Raw genomic sequence first — 25,433 nt, forward strand, 5'->3', positions numbered from 1 at the left:
TTTTTTTTGGGAGGGGGGGATTACACCGTGATCACGCTTAAGTGGATTGTCAATCCGGCATTTGTTGTTTTGATGGATCCTGGAGGTTATTTTTCACATTGGATTTAATAGAGAAACCAGCATCTCTTGAACGATGACGACTCCACTGACTGAGAGGTAGGCCGCTCTCTTACTTTTCCATTTCCTCACCTCTGAAACACAGAATATGCAGCTAAATATGCAGGATAAAGCAGCAAAGAGTAGGAAAGAGGTTTAATATCGATCTAAAAAAAAAAAAAAAAGCAAGACAGGAAGGTGAATTCCTGTTGACGAATCTACTATCTTTTTGTACACAAGCTGTATGTATTGGCCTCGAGATCATAAAAAGGAAACATTTCCAGCATTTTTGTTAAGTCTTTAGTTTAAAGTTTGTTGTTTTTTTTAAAGTTAAAAAGTAAACAAAAAACTTTAATCTTCAAGTTTCAGCAATCAGGGAGTCAGTCAGGGAATTAGGCAGAATGCAATGTCAGACCACTTAACATGCTTTATTTCAGCATTCAAAATAATTAAAAACATCTCAATTTATTATACATATACAAAATAGGTACAGATCCTTGTGGTGTTTTTTTCCCCATGGGTTTGTCTGTCTGCCTTCTCTCACAAACTCTCTGCTGATGGCTCTCTTTTTGTGCTTTTTTTTTCTCAAAAAGAAAAAAAAAATCTATAGCTCTAATTGTTGTTGTTATTTACTCATTGCACAGTGAAAAAAAAACAAAACAAGAAACAAACTACAACAGATATGTGTATGAAGGGATGACGATGAAGAATTTGGATCACAGAAAAGATGAAGGTTCAAAATAATAAAATGGGGGTGGGGGGGGGTTAAGATTCACTTTTCACTGGAATTTGATGACAGGGAGTTTGACTGCCAACAATGGCCAAGAATGGAAATAGAGGAAGGCGTTTGTTTCAGTCTGGACACCAAGAGAAAAACAAACAAACTGTAGTTTCTTTTTAGCACCAAGAAGGTCCCGTACATGCCGGAGTGACTGTGACACAACAGAACAGTATAGTCAAACTGCACATCCGGGACACCTCGAACAATAGCACCTTGAATCTTAGGCGATTTCTCCTTCTGATAAAGTAAAACTTCAACTACCCCGCCGACACCCAGCGACCACTGCAGGCTTCACTTCAAAAACACACTGGCTGGAATTCCTTGCTTTTCTGAGGTAGCCATAGGATTTTTTTTTTTTTTTTTTTCCCCGTCTTGCAAAAAGAAAAGAAATTTAAACCCACATTTCTCTGCTGGTGATTTTAATGTGACTTTTCTTCAGGAAAAAACAAAAAAAAAACAACCAAACAAAGTAGCGATGTAGATAGAAAGGAACAAACAAGAACGCAACCACAACAACAAACAAATCAACAACAGCTACTGCGTCAAGCGGATGAGGTGGAGGTGGAAGGGGGGGGGGATGGGGGCGGAACAACAAAGACAAACATGGCTGTCAGTTTCACCGTTTATTCATCAACACCTGAAACGTGGTACAAAGCAACTGGGTTCTGTCTGATGGGACTGTCCTTTCATTCCTCTCACCGCAGAGGTGTATCAAAACACAAAAGTCACCTGTGTGTTTTTGTAGGTTTTGTAAACTCCAGAGAGGTTTGGCTGGATGAAGAGGGGGGAGTTAATTTTTTTTTTTTTTTACACTTTACAGAGGCATATATTATTTTCTTGTTGCCAGTGAAACAAAATGTCTTCTCTACAGGATCCTTGGTGTTGGTGATGGCAAAAAGCAAACAAAAAAAAAAAAAACAAGAGTCAGAAACAAAAAAAAAAAAAAAATGGAAAAAGTAGTGGTCCCAAACACGATGATGCAGGTGTCACCACACCACCGCCATCTTGTTCTTGTTGAAGTGCAGGTTTTTAGGCAAAATGGACCATCAGAACAACGGCCAAATGGAAACTTGTAGAATCAGGAGCGAGGAATCGGAATTTTTTTGGGTTTTTCAGAAAACTGGCATTAGAAGAATGTTTTGGTGGGGGGGATTGTTTTTTTTGTTTTAAGAGAGAGATGACTGCTAGAAAAAATAAACACACACGCACGCACTCACACTCAACAACAATTTCAAGTCCAGATTTCTCTTTTTACAAGAAACAGACAGGTCCAACTTCAAGGCCGAACTCTTGGTCTGGAGCACCAACATCCATAGGAGCGATATCAATGATGGGCAGGCGAGATGTTTTTGATGTCTTGTAATCGATGACTGTCTTGCCCCATGTTCCGGTGTGTGACTGGAGAAGACAGAAACAGATAGAGGATTTAGGAAAGTTGTCAGAATGCCTCACATAAGCCTCTTCAAGTTCTACGTATCTTTGTTACCCGAGTAAAAAAAGCTCTCCCTTTAGTATAAGTAGCATGATCACCTTGTCACATTTAGACCCGCTTAATTATTTGTATCTATGTGATATTAGAAGAAGAAGAAAGTGTCCTCACCGTGCATCCATCCTCCAGGACGCTGTAGGTGAAGCGGCTGTTGCCCTCGGCTCTGATCTCGATCTCGTTGGAGCCCTGGAGCAGGAGGGACTTCTTGAGGTTACCGGCAGCAGCGTCCATGTAGGCGACGCTGTTCTTGCAGTGGTAGGTGATGTTCTGGGACGCCTCAGTGGACATGAGACGCAGGAAGGTCATCTGGATGTTGACATCCTCGGGCTGAGAGCCCTCGCTGCCGTACTCGAACTGTGTGGGAGAACAAAATGGCGCAGGAATTACTCACTGACACTCTGAGGGCCGAGGAGGACAAAGAGGAGGAACAATAGGTGCTGTGGATAGGGATGTTTCAAATATGTTTTTTTTTACCTGGAAGCCATCGGTCATGCTCTCGCCGAACCAGACGTGCTTCTTCTCCTTGATGTTCTTGCTGATGTACCGGTTCTTCTTTGCAACCTCGCTCTGGACTGGAGACACGCAGGTCTCTCCGGTCTCCATGTTACAGTAGACCTTGATGGCGTCCTGAGCGCAGCCCTGGTCGGGGTCAATCCAGTACTCGCCTGGGGGACCACAGGACCAAGGTCAGAAAAGTCCAAACACCCAGAATTTTCCCAAACCAAAATTGACTTTTCTCCCATCAACCTCTTTATCAGGTTTTAAATAGACAAATGTATGGCCCCTGCCGTTTCCCCCACCCCGAATGAGAATGCTCACCGCTCTTCCAGTCAGGGTGGCACATCTTGAGGTCGCGGCAGGTTCTGGCAGGGTTCTTGCGGGTTCCGTCGGGGCTGCGGATCTGCTCGATCTGCTGGCTGAGGCTCTTCAGGGTGCTGTCAACCTCCATGTCGCGATCACGGAGAACGCTAGCATCATCAGCGCGGAACATGCGGAAGGGATCGGGGGCCTTCTCCTGTGGCTGGGAGATGAAGCCAAGGTCGAATCCACCACCAGGGGCACCAGGGGCTCCAGGAGGTCCGGGAGGTCCAGCAGGACCCTAAATGCACGGAAGAGGGACAGGAAGAGAAGAGATATAGTTGGTGAGCTCATTTCTGCCAGAGACTGCATGGTACCGGTGTTGTGGCCGGTGGGTGTATTATCAATCTTACAGCGGGTCCCATCTCTCCAGAGCGTCCACGAGGTCCAGGAGGTCCAGTGGGTCCAGGCAGACCACTCATACCATCTTTACCAGGAGCACCAGCAGATCCAGATGGGCCCTAAACATATCCAAGAGGAAAAATCCAAATGTCAATATCTATGAATAAAACCTGCAAATATTATAGACGATATTCGAAGGTTGTGTGACGTCAACTCACTCTTGGTCCAGCAGGTCCAGCGGAACCAGCAGGTCCGGACTCACCAGACGATCCCTATGAAGTCACATGGAGGAAGCGGTATTAGAAGGGTTCTTCCTGTGCTGTGCAACGTTTAAATGCAGTATGTGTTGGCTCTAGAGCATAGCAACATACAGAGGGTCCAGGAGGTCCCTGCATGCCAGTGAATCCTCTGTGTCCCTTCATGCCTCTCTCTCCAGCCTCGCCGCTCTCTCCTTTGTCTCCACGAGCGCCAGCAATTCCCTGGTTGTAGGAAGAGAAGGATAAATTAATCAGTTTTACCTTCCTTTCCCCGCTATTTTCTGCACGGCAGGTGTTCATCAATTGTACTTACAGAAGGGCCACGAGGTCCAGCAGGGCCAGCAGGGCCAGCGGCGCCAGCAGATCCCTGGAACGTAGAGGAATGAGCAATTTTACTCAGCAATAATGTTTTGGTATATATATTGAAATGAAAAGTTCAAGGCAACAAAAGCAACGCTACTCACAGACTCTCCACGGTCACCAGTCTTTCCAGCGGGTCCAACGGGTCCAGGGGCACCAGGGGGTCCGGGGGCACCAGGTCCTCCAGAGGCGCCGGTCTCTCCACGGTCTCCCTAAAATACAGTCATAAAATTAGTTTATCACTCCACTCAACCCCTGCAGAGACTAACGTAGGTTTCTAAATCTGAGAGTAATATGGCTGGCATATTAAAATAAAGTATATGTCGAATTAAAACATTGTTTTAGTTAGCAATCGCTTGTCATTTCAGGTGAAATAACCTAACTTTTTATGAAGTAAAGACCGAAGCAAAGTTTGAATGTCAGGTTGACTTTGAATCCGGAGATAAAAAACTGGAAATACACAAAGACTCCGGTGTTTTGCTCAGTTACAGATGAACTCACCTTGGGTCCAGCGGCTCCATCACGACCTTGAGATCCCTCGTTACCGGGGCTTCCCTAAAATACAAACGTGCACATATTAACAAACAAACAAAAAAACCCCCCCCCAAACTTATGTGCAGCTTAGATTGTCGGTCCATACCTCACGTCCAGGCTCACCAGCGGGTCCGGCCAGACCAGAGGGTCCCATGGGTCCAGGTGGTCCACGCTCACCTCCAGGTCCAGAAGAACCAGCCTTTCCAATCTCTCCCTGTGGGCGATGCAGATATGGTCAGTCAAGGCCATTTTTACTGGGCATCTAAGTGTTGGAATCAATGTTGAGTGTCGGAGGGAGACTTACGGAAGGTCCAGGCATGCCAGGGAAACCTCTCTCTCCTCTTTGTCCGGGCAGACCAACAATACCACGCTGTCCACCAATACCCTGAGGTCCAGGCAGACCGGAACTACCCTGTAGGGGGCAGCAGAGAGATTCAGACAGGAAAAAAGGGCAGAGATGACAAGGTAGAAGATCCACAGCCAACATGTAATATGTGCTGTCAGAACCAATTCCCTCAAGTCTTGGTATCCACGTCAGGGAATAAGATAACTTACGGAAGAACCTTCGGCACCGGGGCTACCCTTCTCTCCGGATGGTCCAGGGGCTCCAGCGGATCCAACCTCACCAGGGCGACCAGCAGGTCCGGTCTCACCACGGTTTCCTTTGGGTCCCTCTTTGCCAGCGGGTCCAGAGGGTCCGGCGGGTCCAGAGTTTCCCTGCAGGGTAGTAAAAAGGGGCACATTTAAAAAAAATACAGAGGATTTCTTAGTTTGCATGAGAAGAAAAAAAAAAACCACAAGAAGACTCACAGCAGGGCCAGGGGGTCCAACTCTGCCAGCAGCACCAGGGAAACCAGTTGCACCCTGGCAGAAAGAGAAATACATTATTGAACTAAACCGAGTCAAGGTCTGTATCGAACGAGCATGAATAGTGAGAATCAAAGAGGAAAGTTTCTTGGATTTCAAAAATAGGTCTTAAATGAAAATATGCATTTGTTCCATTTGTGTTAATTTAGGTGAAAGACTTTAATGTCTTTAAGCTTTTGGATTTCTTCTTCCAAGCAACGGTGCTCTTTCTCTTGCCCCAGCTTTACACCAACATTGAAGGGCCATGGTTTTTATTTCGCATCTCCAGTTTTGTTGTCCCACTTTCGTGGTGACATGGTAGAGAGGAAGACGTTTGGAATGTGTGTATGAATGATTCAAAAAGGACCAAAAGAGTGTAAACTCACAGGAGGTCCAGCAGCTCCACGAGCTCCCTTGGGGCCAGAATTTCCAAGTGGGCCCTAGAAAAGACAAAAGTTAGTGTTAGTCAACATGAAACAACCAGTGGTAAGAAATATAACTATAATCACTTTTTTTTTTAATATACTTTTATTGAATTTTTTTCCTCCACAATATGATGGGATGTGTTTACAAACCTGAGGTCCAGGAGCACCAGTAGGTCCAGCGGGGCCAGGAGGACCAGCGTCTCCCTTTCCACCATTATCTCCAGCCTCTCCTTTAGCACCAGGCTGTCCATCGCCACCCTGGAGTTGAACGGTGTGGCGAAAGAAAGATCGATCAACTTCACAGGGAACTTGGGCCTGAAATTCTACGAGCCGGAGGAATGTTCTTGGCGAAAGGACTTACAGGGGGTCCGGCGAATCCGGCAGGTCCAGGTGGTCCAGCCTCTCCACGCTCACCCTGTGGAAGAGTTCCACAGGCTTGAATGGATTACGAACCGAGATCGCCGAGAACAAAACTTTTGTCCTCCTGGGGCAAATCAACCTTTCTGACTGCTTGATTCCCCTTTTTGTGTGTGTGTGTGTTAGACAGTATGATATACCTCGTCTAAATATGAGTCCCTTTAAGTTTTCAAAGGATTTTAGTGTTATAGTTGCTATGGTTATGATCGGAGGCACAGAAGTTGTTTGAGTATCACTGACAGGAATATGTGAAGATAAACAGAATTCAGAAAATCTATCTGAATTGCACATCAGTGAACAATTTGAGTAATTTTCATGTAGTTATATGGAAATGAGAAAACAATTAGGTCATGTTAACCTTCAAAAACAAGTCAAACTGACCTGAAGACAACAAGAGGCTCAACAGTCAATATTATACTTACAGGGGCTCCGCGGGCTCCAGCAGGTCCGCCAGTTCCAGGGGCACCAGGCTCTCCCTTGTCTCCAGGAGATCCGGCGGATCCAGGAAGACCAATGGGTCCAGTCAAACCACGGCCGCCATCTTTGCCAGGAGCTCCATCGCTTCCCTTTGCTCCTTGGTCACCCTGGAGTTTCAGGAACATGTGCATCAGTAAGGGTAGGCTGATGCATGTTTTGTGTCTTGGTGACTGGAAATATTGTTGTGGTGACTTACTCTGTCTCCTCTCAGTCCTGGAAGACCGGCGGAACCACGCTCACCAGGCATTCCCTGCAGTCCAGGAGGACCCTGAGCACCGGGAGCTCCGGGGGATCCAGCATCTCCCTGAGTAAGACGAGGTAAGAATAATTCACATAACGGTAGCACACCCAAGCAACAAGAAGATCAAATGTTAATTTATTCGTGTCGTCTTATAGGGAAGGTTTACCTTGGCACCCTCGTTTCCAGCAGATCCGGGGCTTCCACGGGCACCAGCGGGTCCAACAGCACCGGGGGCACCGCGCTCGCCGGGGAATCCACGGTCGCCCTGCGAGGAAGAGGCGACAGAGAATCGGGTAGGTCAGAGGGAGGGTTTCGGCACGTTGGAAAGTGTGGCACAAAGTTGGCCGAAATGTGGCAAGTGAGTTTGCTGACACTAGCATTAGCATCACCAGGCTATCGGATTTAGAGATGTTCACCTTCATAGGTAATATGAGAAAACTGGCATTTTTAACCCGAAGGTTGTAAAAGATCGTTTCATATGAGTTAGTATTAAGCTATAGCATTGCATGGGAATGATAAAACAATTACATCTCCTGCAAAGTGGCATCAAACTGACCAAAATCACAATTTTTCAGTTAAGGATATTGTATAAAAAAACTCCTAAATCTCGCCTAAGCATAATGGATTATTATTATAAGACAATGCAGTGTGTTATTTACAAAAAACTGCACCAAATATGACTTAATGGACTAGTTGGGTGTATGTTTAAATACACACCAGATGTCTGTGCACAGTGCTCATGGTCAAGTATCAGTTTTGCACTTTTTTTTTAAGATAAATGCATCAATGGAGTTCTCTAATTGGGAAAATGTGATGCTTTTCTAATGCAACCCTTTTATATGATGTTAATGCTTTTGTGCGAAACACATCATATTTTTCTCTGTATAGTATTTGGTCATTCGGTACTTACTCTAGAACCAGCAGGTCCGGGGCCTCCAACATCACCAGGCAGACCCTAAACAGAAAGACAAGAGTTAAATCAGGAGGCACTTTTACTTATTTATTATAGTAAGTCTGATCTGAGTATGCAGGTGCAGTCGTATCTCAGTCAGTACCTGCTCTCCGGGCTTGCCACTCTCACCAGCAGCTCCCTGGGGTCCAGGCAGACCCTGGAATCCAGGACCACCAGCAGCTCCCTGTTCTCCCCTCTCGCCAGAAGGTCCCTAAATATTCACAGAGATTCGGCGTCAAAGCAGAAACATTACATTACCTGTGTGTTACCAGCGTGTGCGTGTGGCCTGTGACGTTTACTTACAGCAGGTCCAGTGGGACCCTGAGCACCAACTTCACCATCTTTTCCAGGGGCACCCTGGGTTAAAAATAAATAAATGAATTAAATATATTATATATATATATTTACACCAAGTTATAGTTTATATACAGACTCAAATAGTTAAATTAAAAATGACACAGTGCGGGGAACTTACATTGGGGCCAGTGGGTCCCATGACTCCTCGCTCGCCAGACTTTCCAGCATCACCCTGCAGTCAGACGAAGGGAAAGAACACACAGACCCACTCGTCAGGATAATCCGTATTGTTCACTGGATCAAAGTCGCTTCGGAGCGGTCAGAAGTTCACCCACAGCAGCTCCCTTGGGTCCGGGGAATCCCATGACTCCGGGCTGGCCTCTAGCTCCAACTTGGCCAGGGGGTCCGGGGCGGCCATCTTGTCCGGGGGCTCCCTGGTAGGCAAGATTGATTTGGGATTTATTGAAACGGAAAACAGAATCTGATCATATTGAGATGATTGGCAGTGGACATGAACTCACAGCAGGTCCGATCTTGCCATCGGGTCCGGGGCTGCCGGGGCTACCAGTCATACCCTGCAGAACAAAGGTGAGCGGTCAGGCTGTGCGGGGGGGGAAAAAACGATGCTGCGGATACCTTCATCTCGTCCAGAGGGGCGACTCACTTTAGCTCCGGGAAGACCAGACTCGCCAGTGCGGCCAGGCTCGCCAGTGGAACCCTTGGCTCCAACTGCTCCGGGGACACCGCGCTCACCAGTGGCGCCCTGTGATGCGGAGGAAGGCGGTGGACAGTCAATCCAACGGAAAGATGCCGTGTCAAGCAGCCAATGAAAGGACACACTGGCGTGTGCTTAACTTACTCTCGCTCCAGCAGGACCATCAGAACCAGGGAAACCGCGACCGCCGGGCCCACCCTAGAGGCAAATGTAGTGTTTAGTTTTACATTATGGAAGCCTGTTATCTGAAAATAAAAAAATGGCCTAAACCGTTTGCTAACACATGACATTTGTTTGCATTAATTGCACACTTTTACTACACCCCCCCCCACTGTAGTGACATGAGATGCAACAGCTGCAGTGTGCAGCAGTGTTTGAGGAGATCAGTCACTATGGTGCGCTACCTTTTATTGGCCTTTGGGGGCACTAGAGTTCTTCAAGCTAATATATATTGCCTAGAAATTGTGCATGTGCAAGTATCATGGCAGGTAAAGTTTAAAACGAGCAAAACATTTGCATCCACTCGATATAAATTAGATGTGAAGTGTAGAACTGCACAGAAAGTCGCTGTGAAATCTAAAGTGCAACGCCATCTCTGTGGAGATTTCAAGGTCCAAGGATCCTTTTTGTCACATATGATGTTAACCTGCATCAGAGTATGATATGAAATGTGAAATAATATGTGTAAATGCTTACACGCTCTCCTGGGGCTCCACGACCTCCTGCAGCACCGGGCTCTCCTCTGGCTCCTCTCTTGCCCTCCTCACCGTGGGGTCCTGGCTGTCCCAGAGATCCTGGGGCACCCTGGAGGGAACACACACACACATTGGAGGCCATAAGAATACACACTTGAACAACAGCACAAGAGCATCCGGGGTGTATTGGTCTGTTGTGGTCTGTGGTGAACTTACAGCCTCTCCCTTAGCACCATGCTCTCCCTTGGCTCCGGGGGCACCAACGTCACCCTGTAGAACAAAAAAAAAAAAAAAAAAACCCAAAAAACAATTAAAAGGATTATCAGCAAAAAACCAGCAAAAAAGATGTGAGTTTTCATAAAGAAATCAAGTGTTTAGAACAAGTAGATCTGAATCTTTTTTTTTTTTGAAATCATGAATGAATATGTTCCCAGAATAGATTTCTGTACGTTTCTTTAAAGCTTCACTCACAGTGTTTCCCTTGGCTCCAGCGGCACCAGCAGCACCCTGGGGTCCAGGGGGTCCACGGGGTCCAGGGAAGCCAGGAGCTCCAGCAGCTCCGGCAGCACCCTGCAGGGGGCAGCACAGGGCAACAATTAAATCACGTCTCACTGCCGCTGTCGGGGAGGCTATTATCTGTACTGCATCGTGGCCATAAAGCGTCGGCCCTCTGTCGTTTGACACTGGATCGTCACTTCGAGCCACAAAAGAAATCAAACCCTTCATATATTCGGGGAGTAAATCTGATGAGGAAAATACTCACGGGAAGTCCCTTAGCTCCGGAGGCTCCGTCAATACCAGGGTTTCCCTACAGGTGAGGAAGAAGAGTCCATCAGACAGCTCGGTGGCGGCAGTCGCTTCTTGACAAAGACACTAAAATGGCTTCAGTTCTACTCACGGAGGGTCCGGCAGCACCAGCAGGTCCGGGGTTTCCAGGCTCACCACGGGCTCCAGCGGGGCCCTCGGCTCCACGAGTTCCCTGGGCTCCGGCGTCTCCCTGGATAGAGGCGAGACACAAGAAATCTTAATGAAGGAGACGTGGGACGTTCCCGTCACAATATAATCAGGAATAAAATGGAAAACGATAAAGTTTTTTATGTCCAATATCCTCACAGAAACTAATTTTAAATGTTGTTTATTGTCAGTGCTGTGGATCCACATTCACTGGACCCGTAAAGACTAACATCCTAAAAGATAGCGTTTCCACACAAGATATTCATATTGTTATGCTATAAAACTAGTGGTATACTTGAGTATAGACTCATGGAAGTGAAAGTCGAGATGTATTTCCCCTATTTTTTTTATCCCAATCGAGTCAAACCATTTTAAAGTGAGTATTCTCGTGGTGCGACCAAAAGTAATGTGGAGATTATTATCATGGAAAATGAAGACAGGCTGGAAATACTGAATGATAGCGTGGATGTTTGGATCATACCTTGGATCCAGGGCCACCAGGGAATCCGGGAGGTCCAGCGGGGCCAGTGGGACCCTGAGGGCAAAAGAAAAAAAAAAAGATTCAGATGATTGATGCTAACATTAGCGACGCATGTCAAAAGCTGGAGATTTCAGAATTTTAAGCCGACTTACAGGAGGTCCAGCAGCACCGGCAGCACCATCGTTACCACGAGCGCCCTGCAACGCACAAACAAACAAATATGTTTGGTTGATCTGAAAGTTGAAACAGTCTTTAAAAAAAGATGCAGGCTCATCTGTGTGGACTCACAGCAGCTCCAGTTGCACCAGCACGGCCTCTCTCACCAGGCAGACCACGAGGTCCCTGAGGAAGACAAAAAAACAGCGTTAATTTTAATGTGACGCCGGCTGGACGGACGAAGGACATCCGAGGTGGTGAGCTTCTGTACGTAGAGCCGAAGTGAAGCGTGTTTCACTCACCATAGCACCGGGGGTTCCGTTCTCACCGGAGGCTCCAGCCTCTCCCTGAAAGAATAGAAATGAGAGCACAAGATGATTAAAGCTGAAAGACAATATATTGAGGTCACCTGAAGTGGCTCGACACGAGGAAACCAACTACTGGCATGGCTCATGATAAGGGCATATGAAAGCTCACTAAAGACTTCAGTGAAGTATTTGTACTGGGAGCCATATTGGGGGCTTGGTGATGCCCACAGTCTGTTAGCAGTGGGATTCAAACCTGTGAACTTCTGCAAGTATGCTCCAGGTTGCATTGTGGGTAATGTAGCAATGAGTTGGGAGGGGGAAATCGTTCCTCTATCATTGTATCATGATGGAAACTACGGTGGTGAGTACGGTGGTACTTGGTTACTGGCCTACTAAGCTGCTCAGGAGTCTTAGGGGTCACGTTAGCAAGCAAACTCAACTGGAGACAAAAGTTCTGACAGTCGCCATTGGGATTCAAACCCAGGTTCCCCAACATTCAAGACTCATAATATCCTGGCTTCTTCTTTAACGGCCATTACGATACCTTGTCCGCTACTAGTATAGCTCCTTCTGCACTATGACAGAATTCATGTTTCGACACCGGCTTGACATAACGGAGGCAGTCACCTTGGGTCCAGCAGGGCCACTGTCTCCCTTAGCACCATCCAGACCGCTGAATCCCTAAAAGAGAAGAGCAGACACGCAAAGATGAAGATCCAGAGATGCTACAGTCGGTGAATCGGAGCTGGACGGATCGATGGGGTGGGACTCACTCTGTGTCCCTTGATGCCGGGCAGTCCAGGGGTTCCTGGGAAGCCACGAGCTCCCTGAAGGAAAAAAAAAAAGAAAAAAGCACAGAATAAACAATCGCAGCTTGAGGATATTTGGTTTTTAAATGAAACTTATAAAAGAAGGAGATGTCTTGCACATTTAACTCACCTGTGGTCCGGAAGGTCCACGCTCACCACCGCGTCCAGGTTTGCCAGACTCACCCTGAAAGCAAGAAAGGCACAGGGTTCAGGCGTTGTTTGGAATACAGACTGATATAGTGAATATGTGGAATTGTTTCAAAATCGCTTACATCCTCTCCGTTCTTTCCAGGGGGACCGGCGGGGCCACGAGGACCCATGGGACCCTACAGAGAGGAAGACACATTCAAGGTGAGAGCGGTCGTAGGCAAGGCAAGGGGCAAATCTGCTTCCTCGTCCTTTATACTCACAGCAGCTCCAGCCTCACCAGGCTCACCATGGGGTCCAGTGAATCCCTGAGGTCCCTGTGAGGGTGGGGGTGGGGCATAAACACACAATCACTACAACATATATGATGACATCAATTTGTAACATATAAGATGTTTGACCAATTTGCACACCACATCAGTGTTTACATAAATTGCGGTGCATAGCTATAAGTTGATCAGCAGGGTTACATGAAAACAAACACAGTGAAATAAATGCAGCAGCTTTGGGAAAAGCAGAATGCAAAATGTTGCTAAATGCTAACATATCGAGTTCAAGTGCAACCTTTTAGCCTGAACGGATACCATTTCTTCATATTAAAACTTAATGTAGAGAGTTTAGTACTCTAGTTATACTTTGTTAAGGCTGAAACCCAAATACAGCGCAACTTCTCACGTTTTTCCTTATTCATTTGTTTGTGAGAAAAGTGCAAAGTTACCAGGTTTGTGCAATTGATTTAAAAACAACAACAACATTAAAAAAAAACACACACACACACACAACGGTTCCCTGAGCTACTGGGCTCATAATTTTAGGGTTTGTTGTAATATTTATACCAAAAGAAAAGATTCTGAAGTTTTTTTGAGTATAAAAAAAAAGAATTGGACATGTTATCAGACCAGACACATTTTGAATTAAGTGAATGATGTACTCACGCTGGATCCAGGAGCTCCAGGGGGTCCACGGGGTCCCATTGGGCCCTAATCAAGACAGACATCAGGTCAGATGCTGCATCACTTGACGATTACAGAAAGAATAACTATTTATCCGCGTGCCATCTGTGTGACCTACCATGGGTCCAGGAACGGGCATGGCGGGGGATTTGTCATCATAGCCATGGGACATCTGAGGGGAGAAGTTCTGGGGAAAAGAAATAAGAAATAAAAGTGTTAATTAAAGAAGAAAATAGTATTACACTTCTTTCTGAAACAAAACTACGTGTGAATTTGGAAAACTACGCCTTTTGACTTTTTTATTATAACACTGAACCAGTCTTGACTCATGAAATCATAATCAAAGTGTCAAAGATTTACACAGAGGCATCCTCAAGAAAATGAAAATCCAATAATATACTATTAAAAACTAAACATGTAAATAAAACAGTTTGACTTTTATAATTGAATCCTCTGTTGTGACGCATGCTCGACTCCTTACAGTTCAACATTGAAGTCCACTTTGAATGAGAATCACATTTTAAACATGTTTAAACAGAAGGTTGTGAGCTTATTAAATACATTTAAATATTATTATTTAAATGTAATTTTTTTTTAATGAAGTGGGGAATATTTGATTATTATTTTGTGATGGAAGTTTGTATAAAAAGCTGAACCTCAAATAGCAAAAATCTATTTTTACATCAGAGATCTAAATGGAAGGTGTTTTTTGCACATCCATATTGTGATACAAAATTTGGTTTTAAATCATAGTGTACTTAACATTCCCTCATATTATAGTGTTTCTTAACATTCTTTGATAGCGAGTTGAAAGAAAATATCCATGTTAGGTAAAGGTATGTTGGGAAAAGTGCCAATATTGATTTAATATCCAAAGTATTATAAGGCAATAGAATACTTTGCAATGTAAAAGTGGAAGTTGAAGGGAAACTGATGCATAGCATGTTGAATTAAATTCTGATGTGTTCTGTGTAGCGATGTAAGTTAGACGGTTTCTGGGATAACATAATTAAGCTGAGAATGTGAGCTCAGCAAAGAAACTCTTATGTTAACGTCATAAAATCACTGGAAAAAAGTTAAAAGAACTGTAAACTGGATGTATAACTGTCATGTTAGCTGCAGCTTAATTTAGCCTGAATTAGCATGGCTACAAATCAATAAAAAATCCTCCCTAAAAATACATTATCTTTAAATCTGTACCACTGCATGGATATAAATAGACCAAATAACATGCAAGAAAATGTTTATTTTGGGGTTTGGATGTAAACAACAAGCTTCTTTGAATAAAACAAACACTAATCTATAAATAAATAGCTTATTTTGAGGATTTTCCATTGATGTTTAGGTATTTCTGACTTGCTAATACAAGATATTTAGTCTCAATTATTATTTATTCTGACTCATACAGGTCAGGTTTTGAAGATTACAGGAAGATAAGTGCATACAAGGGGCTCTGAGTGATCGGACAACAAAACGGAACAAAACTGAGCTGGGATACAAGCTGCTTTTAGCTTTTATATGTGTCTGAACCTCCGAGACGAAGAGCGTGCGGTTGCTGACGTCAGCAAATTTCACCCATGTCTTCATTAAATGAGCCACATGCGTGAGTCATGTGACCTGTCGCTTGCTGCGATTGGCTCCTGGCCAACCACTTTGATCTTGAACATAGTCGGACACAACAAAATGACACAAAAGTAAGTCGACTTACTCCACCGAGGCCAGGGGGTCCAGGGGGGCCAGGAGGTCCGGGGAATCCAGGCTGGCCTGGGATACCGTCGTTACCAGGGGGGCCTGCAGGACCCTGTAGATGAAGAGAGGACACGGGGTCAGCTTTAAGAGTCAAAACAAATAATCGACCTGGCTCTCAACCCCTCGATATGCTCTGATGCATAAAGGCAATTCACAAAATTCAAGATTCGATGTCACACCAGTGCCTGGACTGTTGTTATGTGACGACATGAACATGTTTCTGTTCCGTTTGTGTCTTTTTTATGACAGACGTGTTGAGCGGATAAGCTGCAGCTTCCTTCCTAATGAGAGTGACCATTCTCAGCTGGGATTGGACAGGCAGTGGTCATGTGACGGGGTATACAAGGTGAGACAACTGGGGAACTACCTGCACATTTAGAATCACACATCATCCACCTAGAGATAAACGTGAAAAGTACATCAGCTGGAATATAACTCAAAATATCTGATGACAAGCATTATTGATGCAACAGCATGTTTCTGCATCGAATTCACACTCAAGTCAAGGTCAACCATTTTATTGCAATGCAGTCTTAATTCCTGAGGTAAAACAACATTATCTTAACTTTATGCATACATGTACCAGGTTTAAGGTGCTTGGGATTTTTACAATGAAATCAACAGAATCTGATCTCTGCATGTTTCCATTCTATTGTGAGACACTGACCTAATTCACAAGTGTAACAATGTAATCGCACTACCCACCCAAAAAAACAAGCCGTATGATGGTTCTTGCATTTTCTGACCCATGAGAAATCTTGTGATCACGACAGTTACTCAGTTACGAGTTACACTGGATCATACAGTATTCCCACAGAAAGTCTGAGTGTTCCTACATTCATTAAACGACGTGATCTGCAGCCTGCATTACTCAAAGACACGTCCCTGTCGCTCTGTCGGTACAACGTGAACAGGCCAGGATTGCTCGGACCGACAGACGCCGAACACAAATCAAAACAAACTCCAAAAGTAAAACAAAGAAAGAAACGTGAACCTACCTGTTCTCCCTTAGGTCCACGTGGTCCCTTGGGTCCCTTTGAATTGAGGGTGAAAAAAAATTAAATCATGTCATCATTATTTATGTATCTAATCTCATAAAATAGAACAATATTTTCTTGATGCAAATTATTTCGGTGTATGAGAGAAACAAAAGGTAAATATTTACCTCTGGGCTCTGGAATCCTGCAGAGAGCATGGAAACACACAAAAAAATATGTATAAATTATATATATATATACAAATATATCCTCAAGGAAACCAAGCAAAATAAATGATATATTCAGCACACGAGGGTGAGAATGTCTCATCGTAGGGCCAAAGGTTCAAAGAGTTTATGTTTAATTACATAGATGTGAAACAGGTGAAGAAAGGAGTGAAGAGGGGGATGCGATTGAAAGGGTGGGGTGGGGGGGGGGGATTTTAACGCTGCCACTGGCGTACCGTCGTCGGGGCAGATGGGGCAGCACTCGTCATGGGGGATGACGGGGTTGGGGCAGTCAGTGGTGTCTTCGCAGATGACCTCGTCGCACATCACGGTGCCGCTGTCGCACACGCAGATCTGGCATGGCTCTGGTTTCCACACGTCCCGGTCAGCAAACACCTGGCCGTCCATGGTGCAGCTTGGACCTGTTTCTGTAGGGGGCGGCAGAGAGCGAGAGGTCAGAGGTCAGAGGTGACGGGCTCGCTAGCTCACATTGGCGACACAGAAAAGGCCTGGATCTCGGCAGGAAACAAATAATTGTGAAGAAAAAAGAAAGCACTTAAAAATGTGTTTTAACCTTCACCTCTATAATAATTTACCAGCTAATTCTAAAAAATATTTGAAGTTGCATTTCCATTCTAAAGCGACATAATCAAGTATGTTTTGTAACAAATGTGATTTATTCAGGCCCAAATCTTGTTGTTTTTTTAACACTGCTTTTAACATGTCAAAATGTGCTTTAGAAAATGACGCATAAGTGCAAAACCTCCCCCCACCCCAAAAAAAAAACCACAGCTGGGAAGAGAAGAAATGAGTTAATGCAGTGACACAAATCAAGCAGGGCTGCTTCGTGTAGAGTAAGGCAGGAAATGGAGGCCTCAGAATCAGACCACAAAAGGTCAAAGGTAACGGGGAGGGCGCCGCCGTGCTGCGCCTGGATACAGGTCACGCAGTAGAGACGTTGCGCAAACATGTCCCAAAGTGATTTAATTTCCCTTCGGCGTAAACCCAAAGTGTCATTTTCCACGTTGATCTGCATCATGTCTCTGCTGCCGCCGTGTACTTCTCAGCAGAATCTAAACCAAAAAAAGGGTGCTCCTTTTAGAGGGGCTTATAAATCTTGCAGCGTGCCAGAGTGCTGAGCTCAGAGGGGAAAATCAGCAGCAGAGCTGCAGACTGTCAGCTTGGCAGCAGCCGGTGGAAACACTCCACATGTGTTTGTAATTAGGGGAAACCAAAAAAAAAAAAAAAAGGAAAAGGAGTGAAACCAAAGAGAAGAAGAGGAGGAGGCGGAACAACGAGATTGCAGAGGGGACGTGGCGGCCAGATGTGTCTGCAGGTGCAGAGGCGGGCCTCTAGGTGGCGCTGTGAGACCGTTCGGGAGGAGGAGGGGTTCAACGCACATCTGCTTGGGGGCAGACAGACAGACAGACAGGCAAGCGGACAGACAGCTGAGTCCTTTCCAGACGAGGAGGAGGAACATCTGGAAAAGTTGCATTTCCAACTCCTCAGTTCTCAGTTTCCAGGGCAGAGCTGCTCTTTCTTTGTCTTTTTTCGGAGGACGGACGGTGAATTCGCCTGTCCTCCATAGTCCGCCCCCCCCCCCCCCCTTCCCCTTCCACTCACCTGAGCCGCCTGCTCAGGGGTCAAATGTTCCCGGCAGACAAGACTGCGCCTGCTGCTCGCCTCCTTCCCCCCCCCTGCCTTGCTTTCCTCCCTCCGCCTCACCTGTCCTGCTCAACACTTGGCCTCGGGCCGTGAGTTTCTCTGCCACATCATTCAGGCCTGTAAGAGGCTTTGGACGCCAAACCAGGCCAGCTTTCTGAGACCGAAAGCGTTGAAAACCTGCAGCGGCGCAGTAAGCGCATCAAACCAAAAACCAGGATTTAGAGGATTTTTTTTCTTTTTTTTTTTTCCGAGAGCATTGCTTTGAATCGGTGCATTTTCTGCTACTCACTGCTGAAAAGCCTCGCTTTAGAGGAAAGCCCTTGAAAACCTGCAGCAACTTGCCTGCATGCATAGTGGGGAGGCGGAGGGCAAGAGAGATGTAGAGTGACACAAGGAGAGGGAGAGAGAAGGAGGCCTTCCTCAGATGCCAACGCACACAATGTACTCAATGAACTCCAAGCTGCTCTATCTATCTATCTATCTATCTATTTATCTATCTATCTATCTGTCTATCTGTCTATCTGTCTGAAAAGATGACGGCTGCATTTAAAGTTATTTCTAGTTTAAACTGTGTATTTTCCCCCTCGCGCCTCCTCTCTGCCTGTCTCAGCGGCCGTCCAGCCACACAGATCCAATCCACCAGTCAAACGCCAGTTGAAGAAGGAGGAGAAAAAAAAAAAAAAAAAAAAAGTTGAGAAGCTCCAGTAAACAGTGATGAAACTTACTGTCGTCCTCGCCCTGCGCCCTGACCAGGAGCGCCGCTGCGCTGAGCAGCAGCGCCAGCCGCAAATCCACAAAGCTGAACATGTCTAGAGGCCACTAGACATGTAGACTCTTTGAGGCAAGAAAAAAAAAAGCTGGGGATGTTTTTTTTCTTTCTGCTAGACTCCACTCATACACGGGGGTTTGGGGCAGGATCCGCTCGTATGTTCACAGTCCTCCTGACCCCAGCAGAAAACTCCCTACTGCCTACACTCACTTTCCATGAGGGTTTTTATATGGGAGTCTGAAGAACTGGGAGGTACTGGGGAACTGGGGGGTGGGGGGGGGACGCACCCTCATTACCCGGCTGCTGCTGCTCACGTTTAGGGAAGACAAGAATGGACGCCTCCTTCAAAGAAGGGAAGAAAAAAAAAAAACTAAGCAAAAGGGAGAAAGAAGAGGAAAAAACAGCAGGTCCCTCCTTCCATAATTCCACAGCAGAAGGGTTGGAGTTTGGATCAGAGGACTACAGGAGAGGAGGAGAAGAAGAAGAAGAAGAAGAAGAAGGAGGAGGGGGCGGCTGAGCAGCTGGAAACCTGATCCAGAGGAGCATCGGAGGGTCGGAAGAGGATCTCCTTCTGCAACCGAGTCTGGCTTTATCTCAATTTTATTTGGTCGACTTCCTGATTACCTTCGATTTCAGCTGCGTTTAGCTGCAGGGCCTCTCTGTTTCAAGTCTGTCAGTCTTTAAGTCCACTTTTGGTATGTTTGTTCTGCTTTACGGAGGCCTTATCAGCTTCTAGCTGGAGCTCTGCCACAGTTGTTTTAGTTTTAAAAGTCTTGGCTGTTAACATATCCTGAAAAGTGCAAGTGTTTATCTGAGATTGTAGGAGGTCAGTTCAGTTATCTTACACCGAGGGCCAGTTTATATGTATATATATATATATATATATACATATATATAAACCATTGAGAAATATGACTTGACGTGTCAGTAGTCACATTATTCTACAGATTCAGCAAATCATCAGCACAAATGGACATATGTAGTATAGATCGTTAAACAATAAAAATGCATATCAGCTTGATAACATTGGTTTATTAGACACAGGCCCAATCCACTTCTACATTTTAGTAACGGACAAGCTGAAGTTTGTCTCAAAAGCTCCATCTTCTCACATCTATTTCAAATGAAAAGCTTTCTTGGTTCTTATTCCCATTTCATCTAAAGGATTAATCATTTTCTTAGTGCACAACCAGCCCCAAAGATCAGGTGCCAATTCAATTTGACAGTGTCTATGAAAATATGTCATTCTATTTTCTTGCTTTTTTTTTTTTTTTACACCTTTAATCCATCTAACTTGCATCTGACAGTTCTTGGACTGCGGACTTTTATCACATCACGACTCTCTTTGCATTCGTGTTTGAGGGGAATCTCTGGGACTTTGTTTCAGATGCAATTTAGGATTAGGAGGAAATTAAAACAACACCAGAATGTTTAAATGGGGGTGACATTAAAATTGGATCCCAACCAATGCAACACAACCTCAAATAAAACTCGCGATAGAAGTAGGATGCGGACACTTCGGAGACTGTGGTGTGAAGCAGCTGAAAAGCTTGAAAAGTGTTATTTTATCATATCGGTCATTATGCTCTTATTATGACCTACGCAGAAAAAGTTAGGATCTCAAATGTTTTTCATTGACTTTTGTACAAAAACAATATTTTTCAATAGGATAAACACTCTGGTATGACAAGCATTAAATGTAATTTCTTTCAAGTTTGTGTCCACTGGTAGACATGACAGTCTAAACAGAATATTTCACTGACATGATGGTCTAATTCAAGATATAAGCATCAGCCTGTAAAGTGGATCTCAGCAAATTCATTCTTGCGAGAGATGCCGGGGTCGCCCTGAATGATTCTCTACTGTGATTGGCTGACTCGCCATTTTGCACTGTGTGCACACTGGTATTGTCCGACATCACACAGGAGCATTAGGAGACAATGTATTAGGAGACAAAAAGTCCATAGATATCATAGAATTCATTTAAAAGCTCATTTTGGTTGATGGTCAGTCTTGTTTCTTGAGCTCGGGGGTTCAGACGACGACATATCCACAAAATGACCTCCTGAGCCGTTGTGATCGATCCACCGTTCGCTCAATGTTGTAGTTTGGTGTCGTTTATTTAGGAATTGACGCTGCAGTTTGAAGTCTTCATGAGCGCAGGAAGAAAAGCCACGACCAATATAATCGCAAAAGCAGTTCCTACTGTTTGGTTTAAAATGGAAGAAAATCAGTGTGGAAACAAAACAAACTCCACCAACGTGCAATATTTCGGTCTACTTTGTCTTGACCGAGAAAACTGAACTTGACGATTATACACAGCCCCTCTCACTTCCTGGTGCATAGATGTGATTGTTTTGCATTAAAATACAAGCAGACGGACACACAGATGGATACCTCGCTGAGTGTGAAGTTGCTGAATGTAAAAAGAAAGAAAAAAAAAGACTTATGAGCGAACCAGATGTTAAGGCTTTTTATTATATATATATATATATATATATTTTTTTTTTTTGTGGGTGATGAGTGGCTGCTCCGGGCCTCTGTTTTTAAAAACCTGCACAATTGTGGGGTTTGCAGACGCCATGATTGTTATTGGCTCTAAATAATAAAACCCCTTTTAAGGCAGCCACATTTTTTTTTTTTTTAACCTCCCCACCTCGAGTCCAAATAAAGGTTTATATGGGGTGATCTTCTTGTGCACCCCCACCCCCACCTCCACCTCCACCTCCACCAGCACCACACCCCCCAACTGGCACCCCCCCCCCCCATGCAAAAGTGCAGCGCCGGCCCGGCTGCAGGTGAGCTGTAATTAAGCAGAAAGGCAGACATTATGGGGCAGATGAGCTGCAGCGAGACGCGCAGCAGCAGCTTTCTGCCATCTGATCCTCCAGCAGCAGACACGTTGCAGAGTCTGAAGCTGGCCAAGCAAGCCTCTAATTCACTCCTCCTCTCTCTCTCTCTCTCTCGCTCTCTCTCTCTCTCTGACACACACACACTACAGATACCTTCACATTATCCATGTGTCTGCTTGTTCTTTTCTTTTTTTCCTCTCTCTCTCCCTCTCCCTCTTTTTTTTTTTTTTTTAACAGGGAAGAGATGGAATGCGCTCTGTCCGTCAGGCAGAAAAAGAGGCAGAAAAGAAGAAGAGAGGAAGGAAAGCGCCACCTCATCATTCCCTGATTCGACCTCCAGCTCGAGATCAGGTTCACATTGTCACAGAAATACACATATAAGCTTTTGTTCCAATGCCTCTGATGAAATAAACAAACAAACAAACAAGCAAAAGGAAAAAAAAAACAAACCTTGACCCTCATTTAAAGAAAATTTCTGGAAAGTCTGATGATATTTTCACAACGTGGTTCTTCCGACTCACCCGACTGCTGTCGTACTGATGTCAGTGTAGTTTGGGCGAGCAGTAGCTCAAGTTTATGAAGTCAAGATTTCAAGTTTTGTGTTGCACTAGAGAAAGTATCCAGCTGTAGTAGTACCAGTACTGTGGTATTTCTTAATGCAAACAATAAAGCAATCATCTGATCCCCTGAAGCGATGAGTCTCAGCCTCGTATGTGTGTGTGTGTGGGGGAATCGGGTTTGAGATCTGCTGTGAAAACCTTCCTTGTGGAGATGACATCATCAGTTGGTTAACAAAAAATGGCAGCGTCGAGTTTACAAGAGGAGATTTAACAATTTATACCAGTTGCACTTAAAAGATGCAAGTAAATCTACTGCCTCTCCACCAACTAAAATATAAAACAAGTTGACTTAAATGTTCTTTAATCCACTTGCACTGTGAGTTTAAGAGGGTGTTTTTGTACCAAGACCCACTGAGATACCATTCTATTATTAAAATTTTCATGTTTAGCAAACAAAGAAAGTATTAAACATAATGAAAGATTTTCTGGGTGTATTGCATTGATCGGCTGGCAGTGGTTCTTGAGGCCCGGGAGAGTTTAAAGTGGATGAAGCGGCAGGAAAAATCTGGGAGTCAGATGTGGCGGGGTCAGGGGGATGTGTTTTTCTAAGTGTGATTTGTTTCTTTTTTTCTTTTTTGTTTTCCAGAAAGAAATGATAAATATTAGTAAACCATGATTTTGCAGAATCTTCAGCAAATAGGAACAAATACACATGATAAAATAAGGTGAAAACCAGCAATTTCTCAGACTTTATGAAGTGATTTAGTGAGAAAAAAGAGTGATTCTTCTGCTTTTTTGACAGAATTGTTGCAACAACTACTGTAGACTTTGCTAATTTTACGCTTGATGCCTTTTCCTACTGCAACCGTGATTCAAGTAATATAAAAGTTTAAACAAGACTGCTGATTTCTGACTGGTTTGTAAAGCTTCTTGAACATTTACACTCATCCCATGCACCAGTAACAATCAGCTAAATTTGAATTAAAGAGCCTTATGTCTAAAATAAAAGTTGAATGCAAAGAACAAGACTAAAACCGTGATTAAAACTAGACTCAATTGTAGGTTTTTGATATCAAATAAGGCGCCGGAGGGGAGTTTTCTTTTAACAGGTAATTTGAAAACACTGAACGAGCCGGGGCTGAATTTTATTTTCCTCTGTTGTTTTCGAGGAATTGCTGCTTTTTTTTTTTTTTTTAGCCAACAAACGAGGTGATCGAAATGGAAGAGCACATAATCCTGTACGCTTTCTGCCTCACTTTGATGCTTTGCATATGCCGATGGGTGAGTAATTAGCTGCGTCTTGACTGGCAGGCTCAGAATATCTGCGTTCATATTTTGGTGGAGGGTCAGCTCAGTGCAGCGACGCGTCGGACCCCAAACGTGAAACCGCCGTGCATGCGCGCAGGCGTAGGCCCCGACATAAAAAGCGCAAACTAATTAAAGCGCTCTGTAAATATGTGTAGCAATAAAGTCTGCGTGATCAGCAAAGCAAGAAAAATCCAACTCTGTAATTTGCCACATATCTGGCGGAACGGAGGCGGAGGACAAAAGGCGTCCGGCAGATGACGAGGACGAGAGGAGGCCGAGACAGTATTGTTTGTCCCCACAGGTCAGAGAGGAGGCCGAGAAACAATGAAAGAAAGTGAGCATCTCGTTGTTTTAATGGTTACTCTCGCGCGGAAGTCATTAAAACCCACTTAAGAGTTAAACGTTCCGCCCAATGGGATTTAGCATGGCTCATCTCCGAGCCAATTAAAGCATGTCACAGGGAGTTTATTCAGAAGCAATAACGGACGGCATCACGGATATGGCAAAAGGACGACGTTCATATCGATGTTGCTCCAGTGAAGTGTTAATCTGACAGATAATGAATAGTCTCATGTGTGTTGTTGGGGTTAGCAGCAGAGGCTACGTTCACCCTGAAGGTAAACTCTAGTTTCTCAAAGTGACTATTTCACGCTTCCGTTTTCCATCATTGAATTGAAACAAGCGTCGTCACTCAATAATGAAGTGTGATTAGTTTAGTTTTTAGTTTTGCATATGAGGAGCTGAAACTCAAAAAGTGGATCTGGATGTGCAAAAAAAAAAAACAACAACCCTCCAACAAACTAATTCGCACATCGAGAAAGTTGTTATTCTACATGTGATACGTTAAGTGAAATAAAGCAAGAAACCTAAGAGCTCGTTCTTATTAGTTCACTCCACAGAGTAGATTTATTCTACAGTGGTGGAGCTGTATGAGGACCAACTCAGACAAGAAAGGGTTAAATTTGAGGATCGCTTCATTCGAAATACTCCATAATAATAATACACATGTAAATTTAGCACTTTTATAATGCTGATTTGGTTGGAATGTCGTGGGAAGTTGAGAAAGGGTGCGAAATTAGTTGATCTACAAAACTGTCACAAAATTGTCACAAAAGGATAATTGATCAATCTGAAAGGAAGGGAGAGTTTCTGTGCTGCATACTGGCACAACCTGAGGAAAAGGGAAAGAAATGTTGGATGAATGTGTTTGAAAAGCAGGAGGGTCAAATTCTCATTCATGGAAAAGATATCACAAAGAAGCAGAAACCAACTAGAGTTACAACAAGTTGAAACATCTTAAAAGCATCATTCACTTCACCTGAAAAAGGCTGATAAAAGTAGAATGTTATATATATTATGCCGTCATGACTGTTCATACTCTGTTTTTGAGATTAGAAACTTGTACTATGTTGTTTTTTTTCTTTTTTTCTTTGTTTTCTTGTTTTTATAGTCAACATGTTGATATCGTAGGCGACCTGATATCAACCGCATGCGATATCAGACCCATCTTTTTACATTTTTCGAGTAAGCGACAGATAAATATAAGAATTTTTTTTCTTCTTGCTGCTTCTTTCCAATCGTTGAGGTGTTGATTTGAAAATGTGGAGTGCATCAATGTACAAATTCTGCTTCCACTTTCATGGCAGGAACAAAATAAATAATGAATAAAAATACAATAGGGGCCTTGCCTTTCAGGCTCGGTCCTAATAGATAAAAAAAAAAAAAAAAAAAGAGTT

The 25,433-nt window shown here is 44.3% G+C and overlaps 1 protein-coding gene and 1 long non-coding RNA gene across 2 annotated transcripts; one reads left to right on the top strand and one right to left on the bottom strand.

Annotated features, from left to right (window-relative positions):
• Positions 1 to 505: 505 nt before the first annotated feature.
• On the bottom strand, positions 506 to 19,179 carry col1a1a (collagen, type I, alpha 1a). Its single transcript, XM_080511652.1, has 49 exons — positions 18,934 to 19,179; positions 16,780 to 16,971; positions 16,505 to 16,521; positions 16,338 to 16,373; positions 15,299 to 15,391; positions 13,709 to 13,777; positions 13,573 to 13,617; positions 12,901 to 12,954; positions 12,763 to 12,816; positions 12,621 to 12,674; positions 12,455 to 12,508; positions 12,309 to 12,362; positions 11,676 to 11,720; positions 11,506 to 11,559; positions 11,370 to 11,414; positions 11,218 to 11,271; positions 10,681 to 10,779; positions 10,546 to 10,590; positions 10,254 to 10,352; positions 9,999 to 10,052; positions 9,784 to 9,891; positions 9,232 to 9,285; positions 9,037 to 9,135; positions 8,894 to 8,947; positions 8,708 to 8,806; positions 8,551 to 8,604; positions 8,379 to 8,432; positions 8,179 to 8,286; positions 8,034 to 8,078; positions 7,290 to 7,388; positions 7,079 to 7,186; positions 6,828 to 6,989; positions 6,350 to 6,403; positions 6,139 to 6,246; positions 5,950 to 6,003; positions 5,528 to 5,581; positions 5,273 to 5,434; positions 5,022 to 5,129; positions 4,824 to 4,931; positions 4,685 to 4,738; positions 4,288 to 4,395; positions 4,137 to 4,190; positions 3,938 to 4,045; positions 3,785 to 3,838; positions 3,578 to 3,685; positions 3,186 to 3,465; positions 2,841 to 3,031; positions 2,478 to 2,720; positions 506 to 2,275 (listed from the first exon to the last, which is right to left on the bottom strand). The coding sequence occupies exons 1-49, from the start codon at positions 19,013 to 19,015 to the stop codon at positions 2,129 to 2,131; spliced, it is 4,338 nt and encodes a 1,445-aa protein (XP_080367778.1). The 5' UTR covers positions 19,016 to 19,179; the 3' UTR covers positions 506 to 2,128.
• Positions 12,782 to 22,520, top strand: LOC308141475. The gene is made up of 3 exons (XR_013936976.1): positions 12,782 to 12,841; positions 15,589 to 15,685; positions 21,979 to 22,520. It is a non-coding gene; the product is annotated as an uncharacterized lncRNA (long non-coding RNA).
• The last annotated feature ends 2,913 nt before the right edge of the window (positions 22,521 to 25,433 follow it).

The sequence above is a fragment of the Blennius ocellaris genome (genome assembly GCF_963422515.1).
Source record: "Blennius ocellaris genome assembly, chromosome: 16".
Classification (NCBI taxonomy): domain Eukaryota; kingdom Metazoa; phylum Chordata; class Actinopteri; order Blenniiformes; family Blenniidae; genus Blennius; species Blennius ocellaris.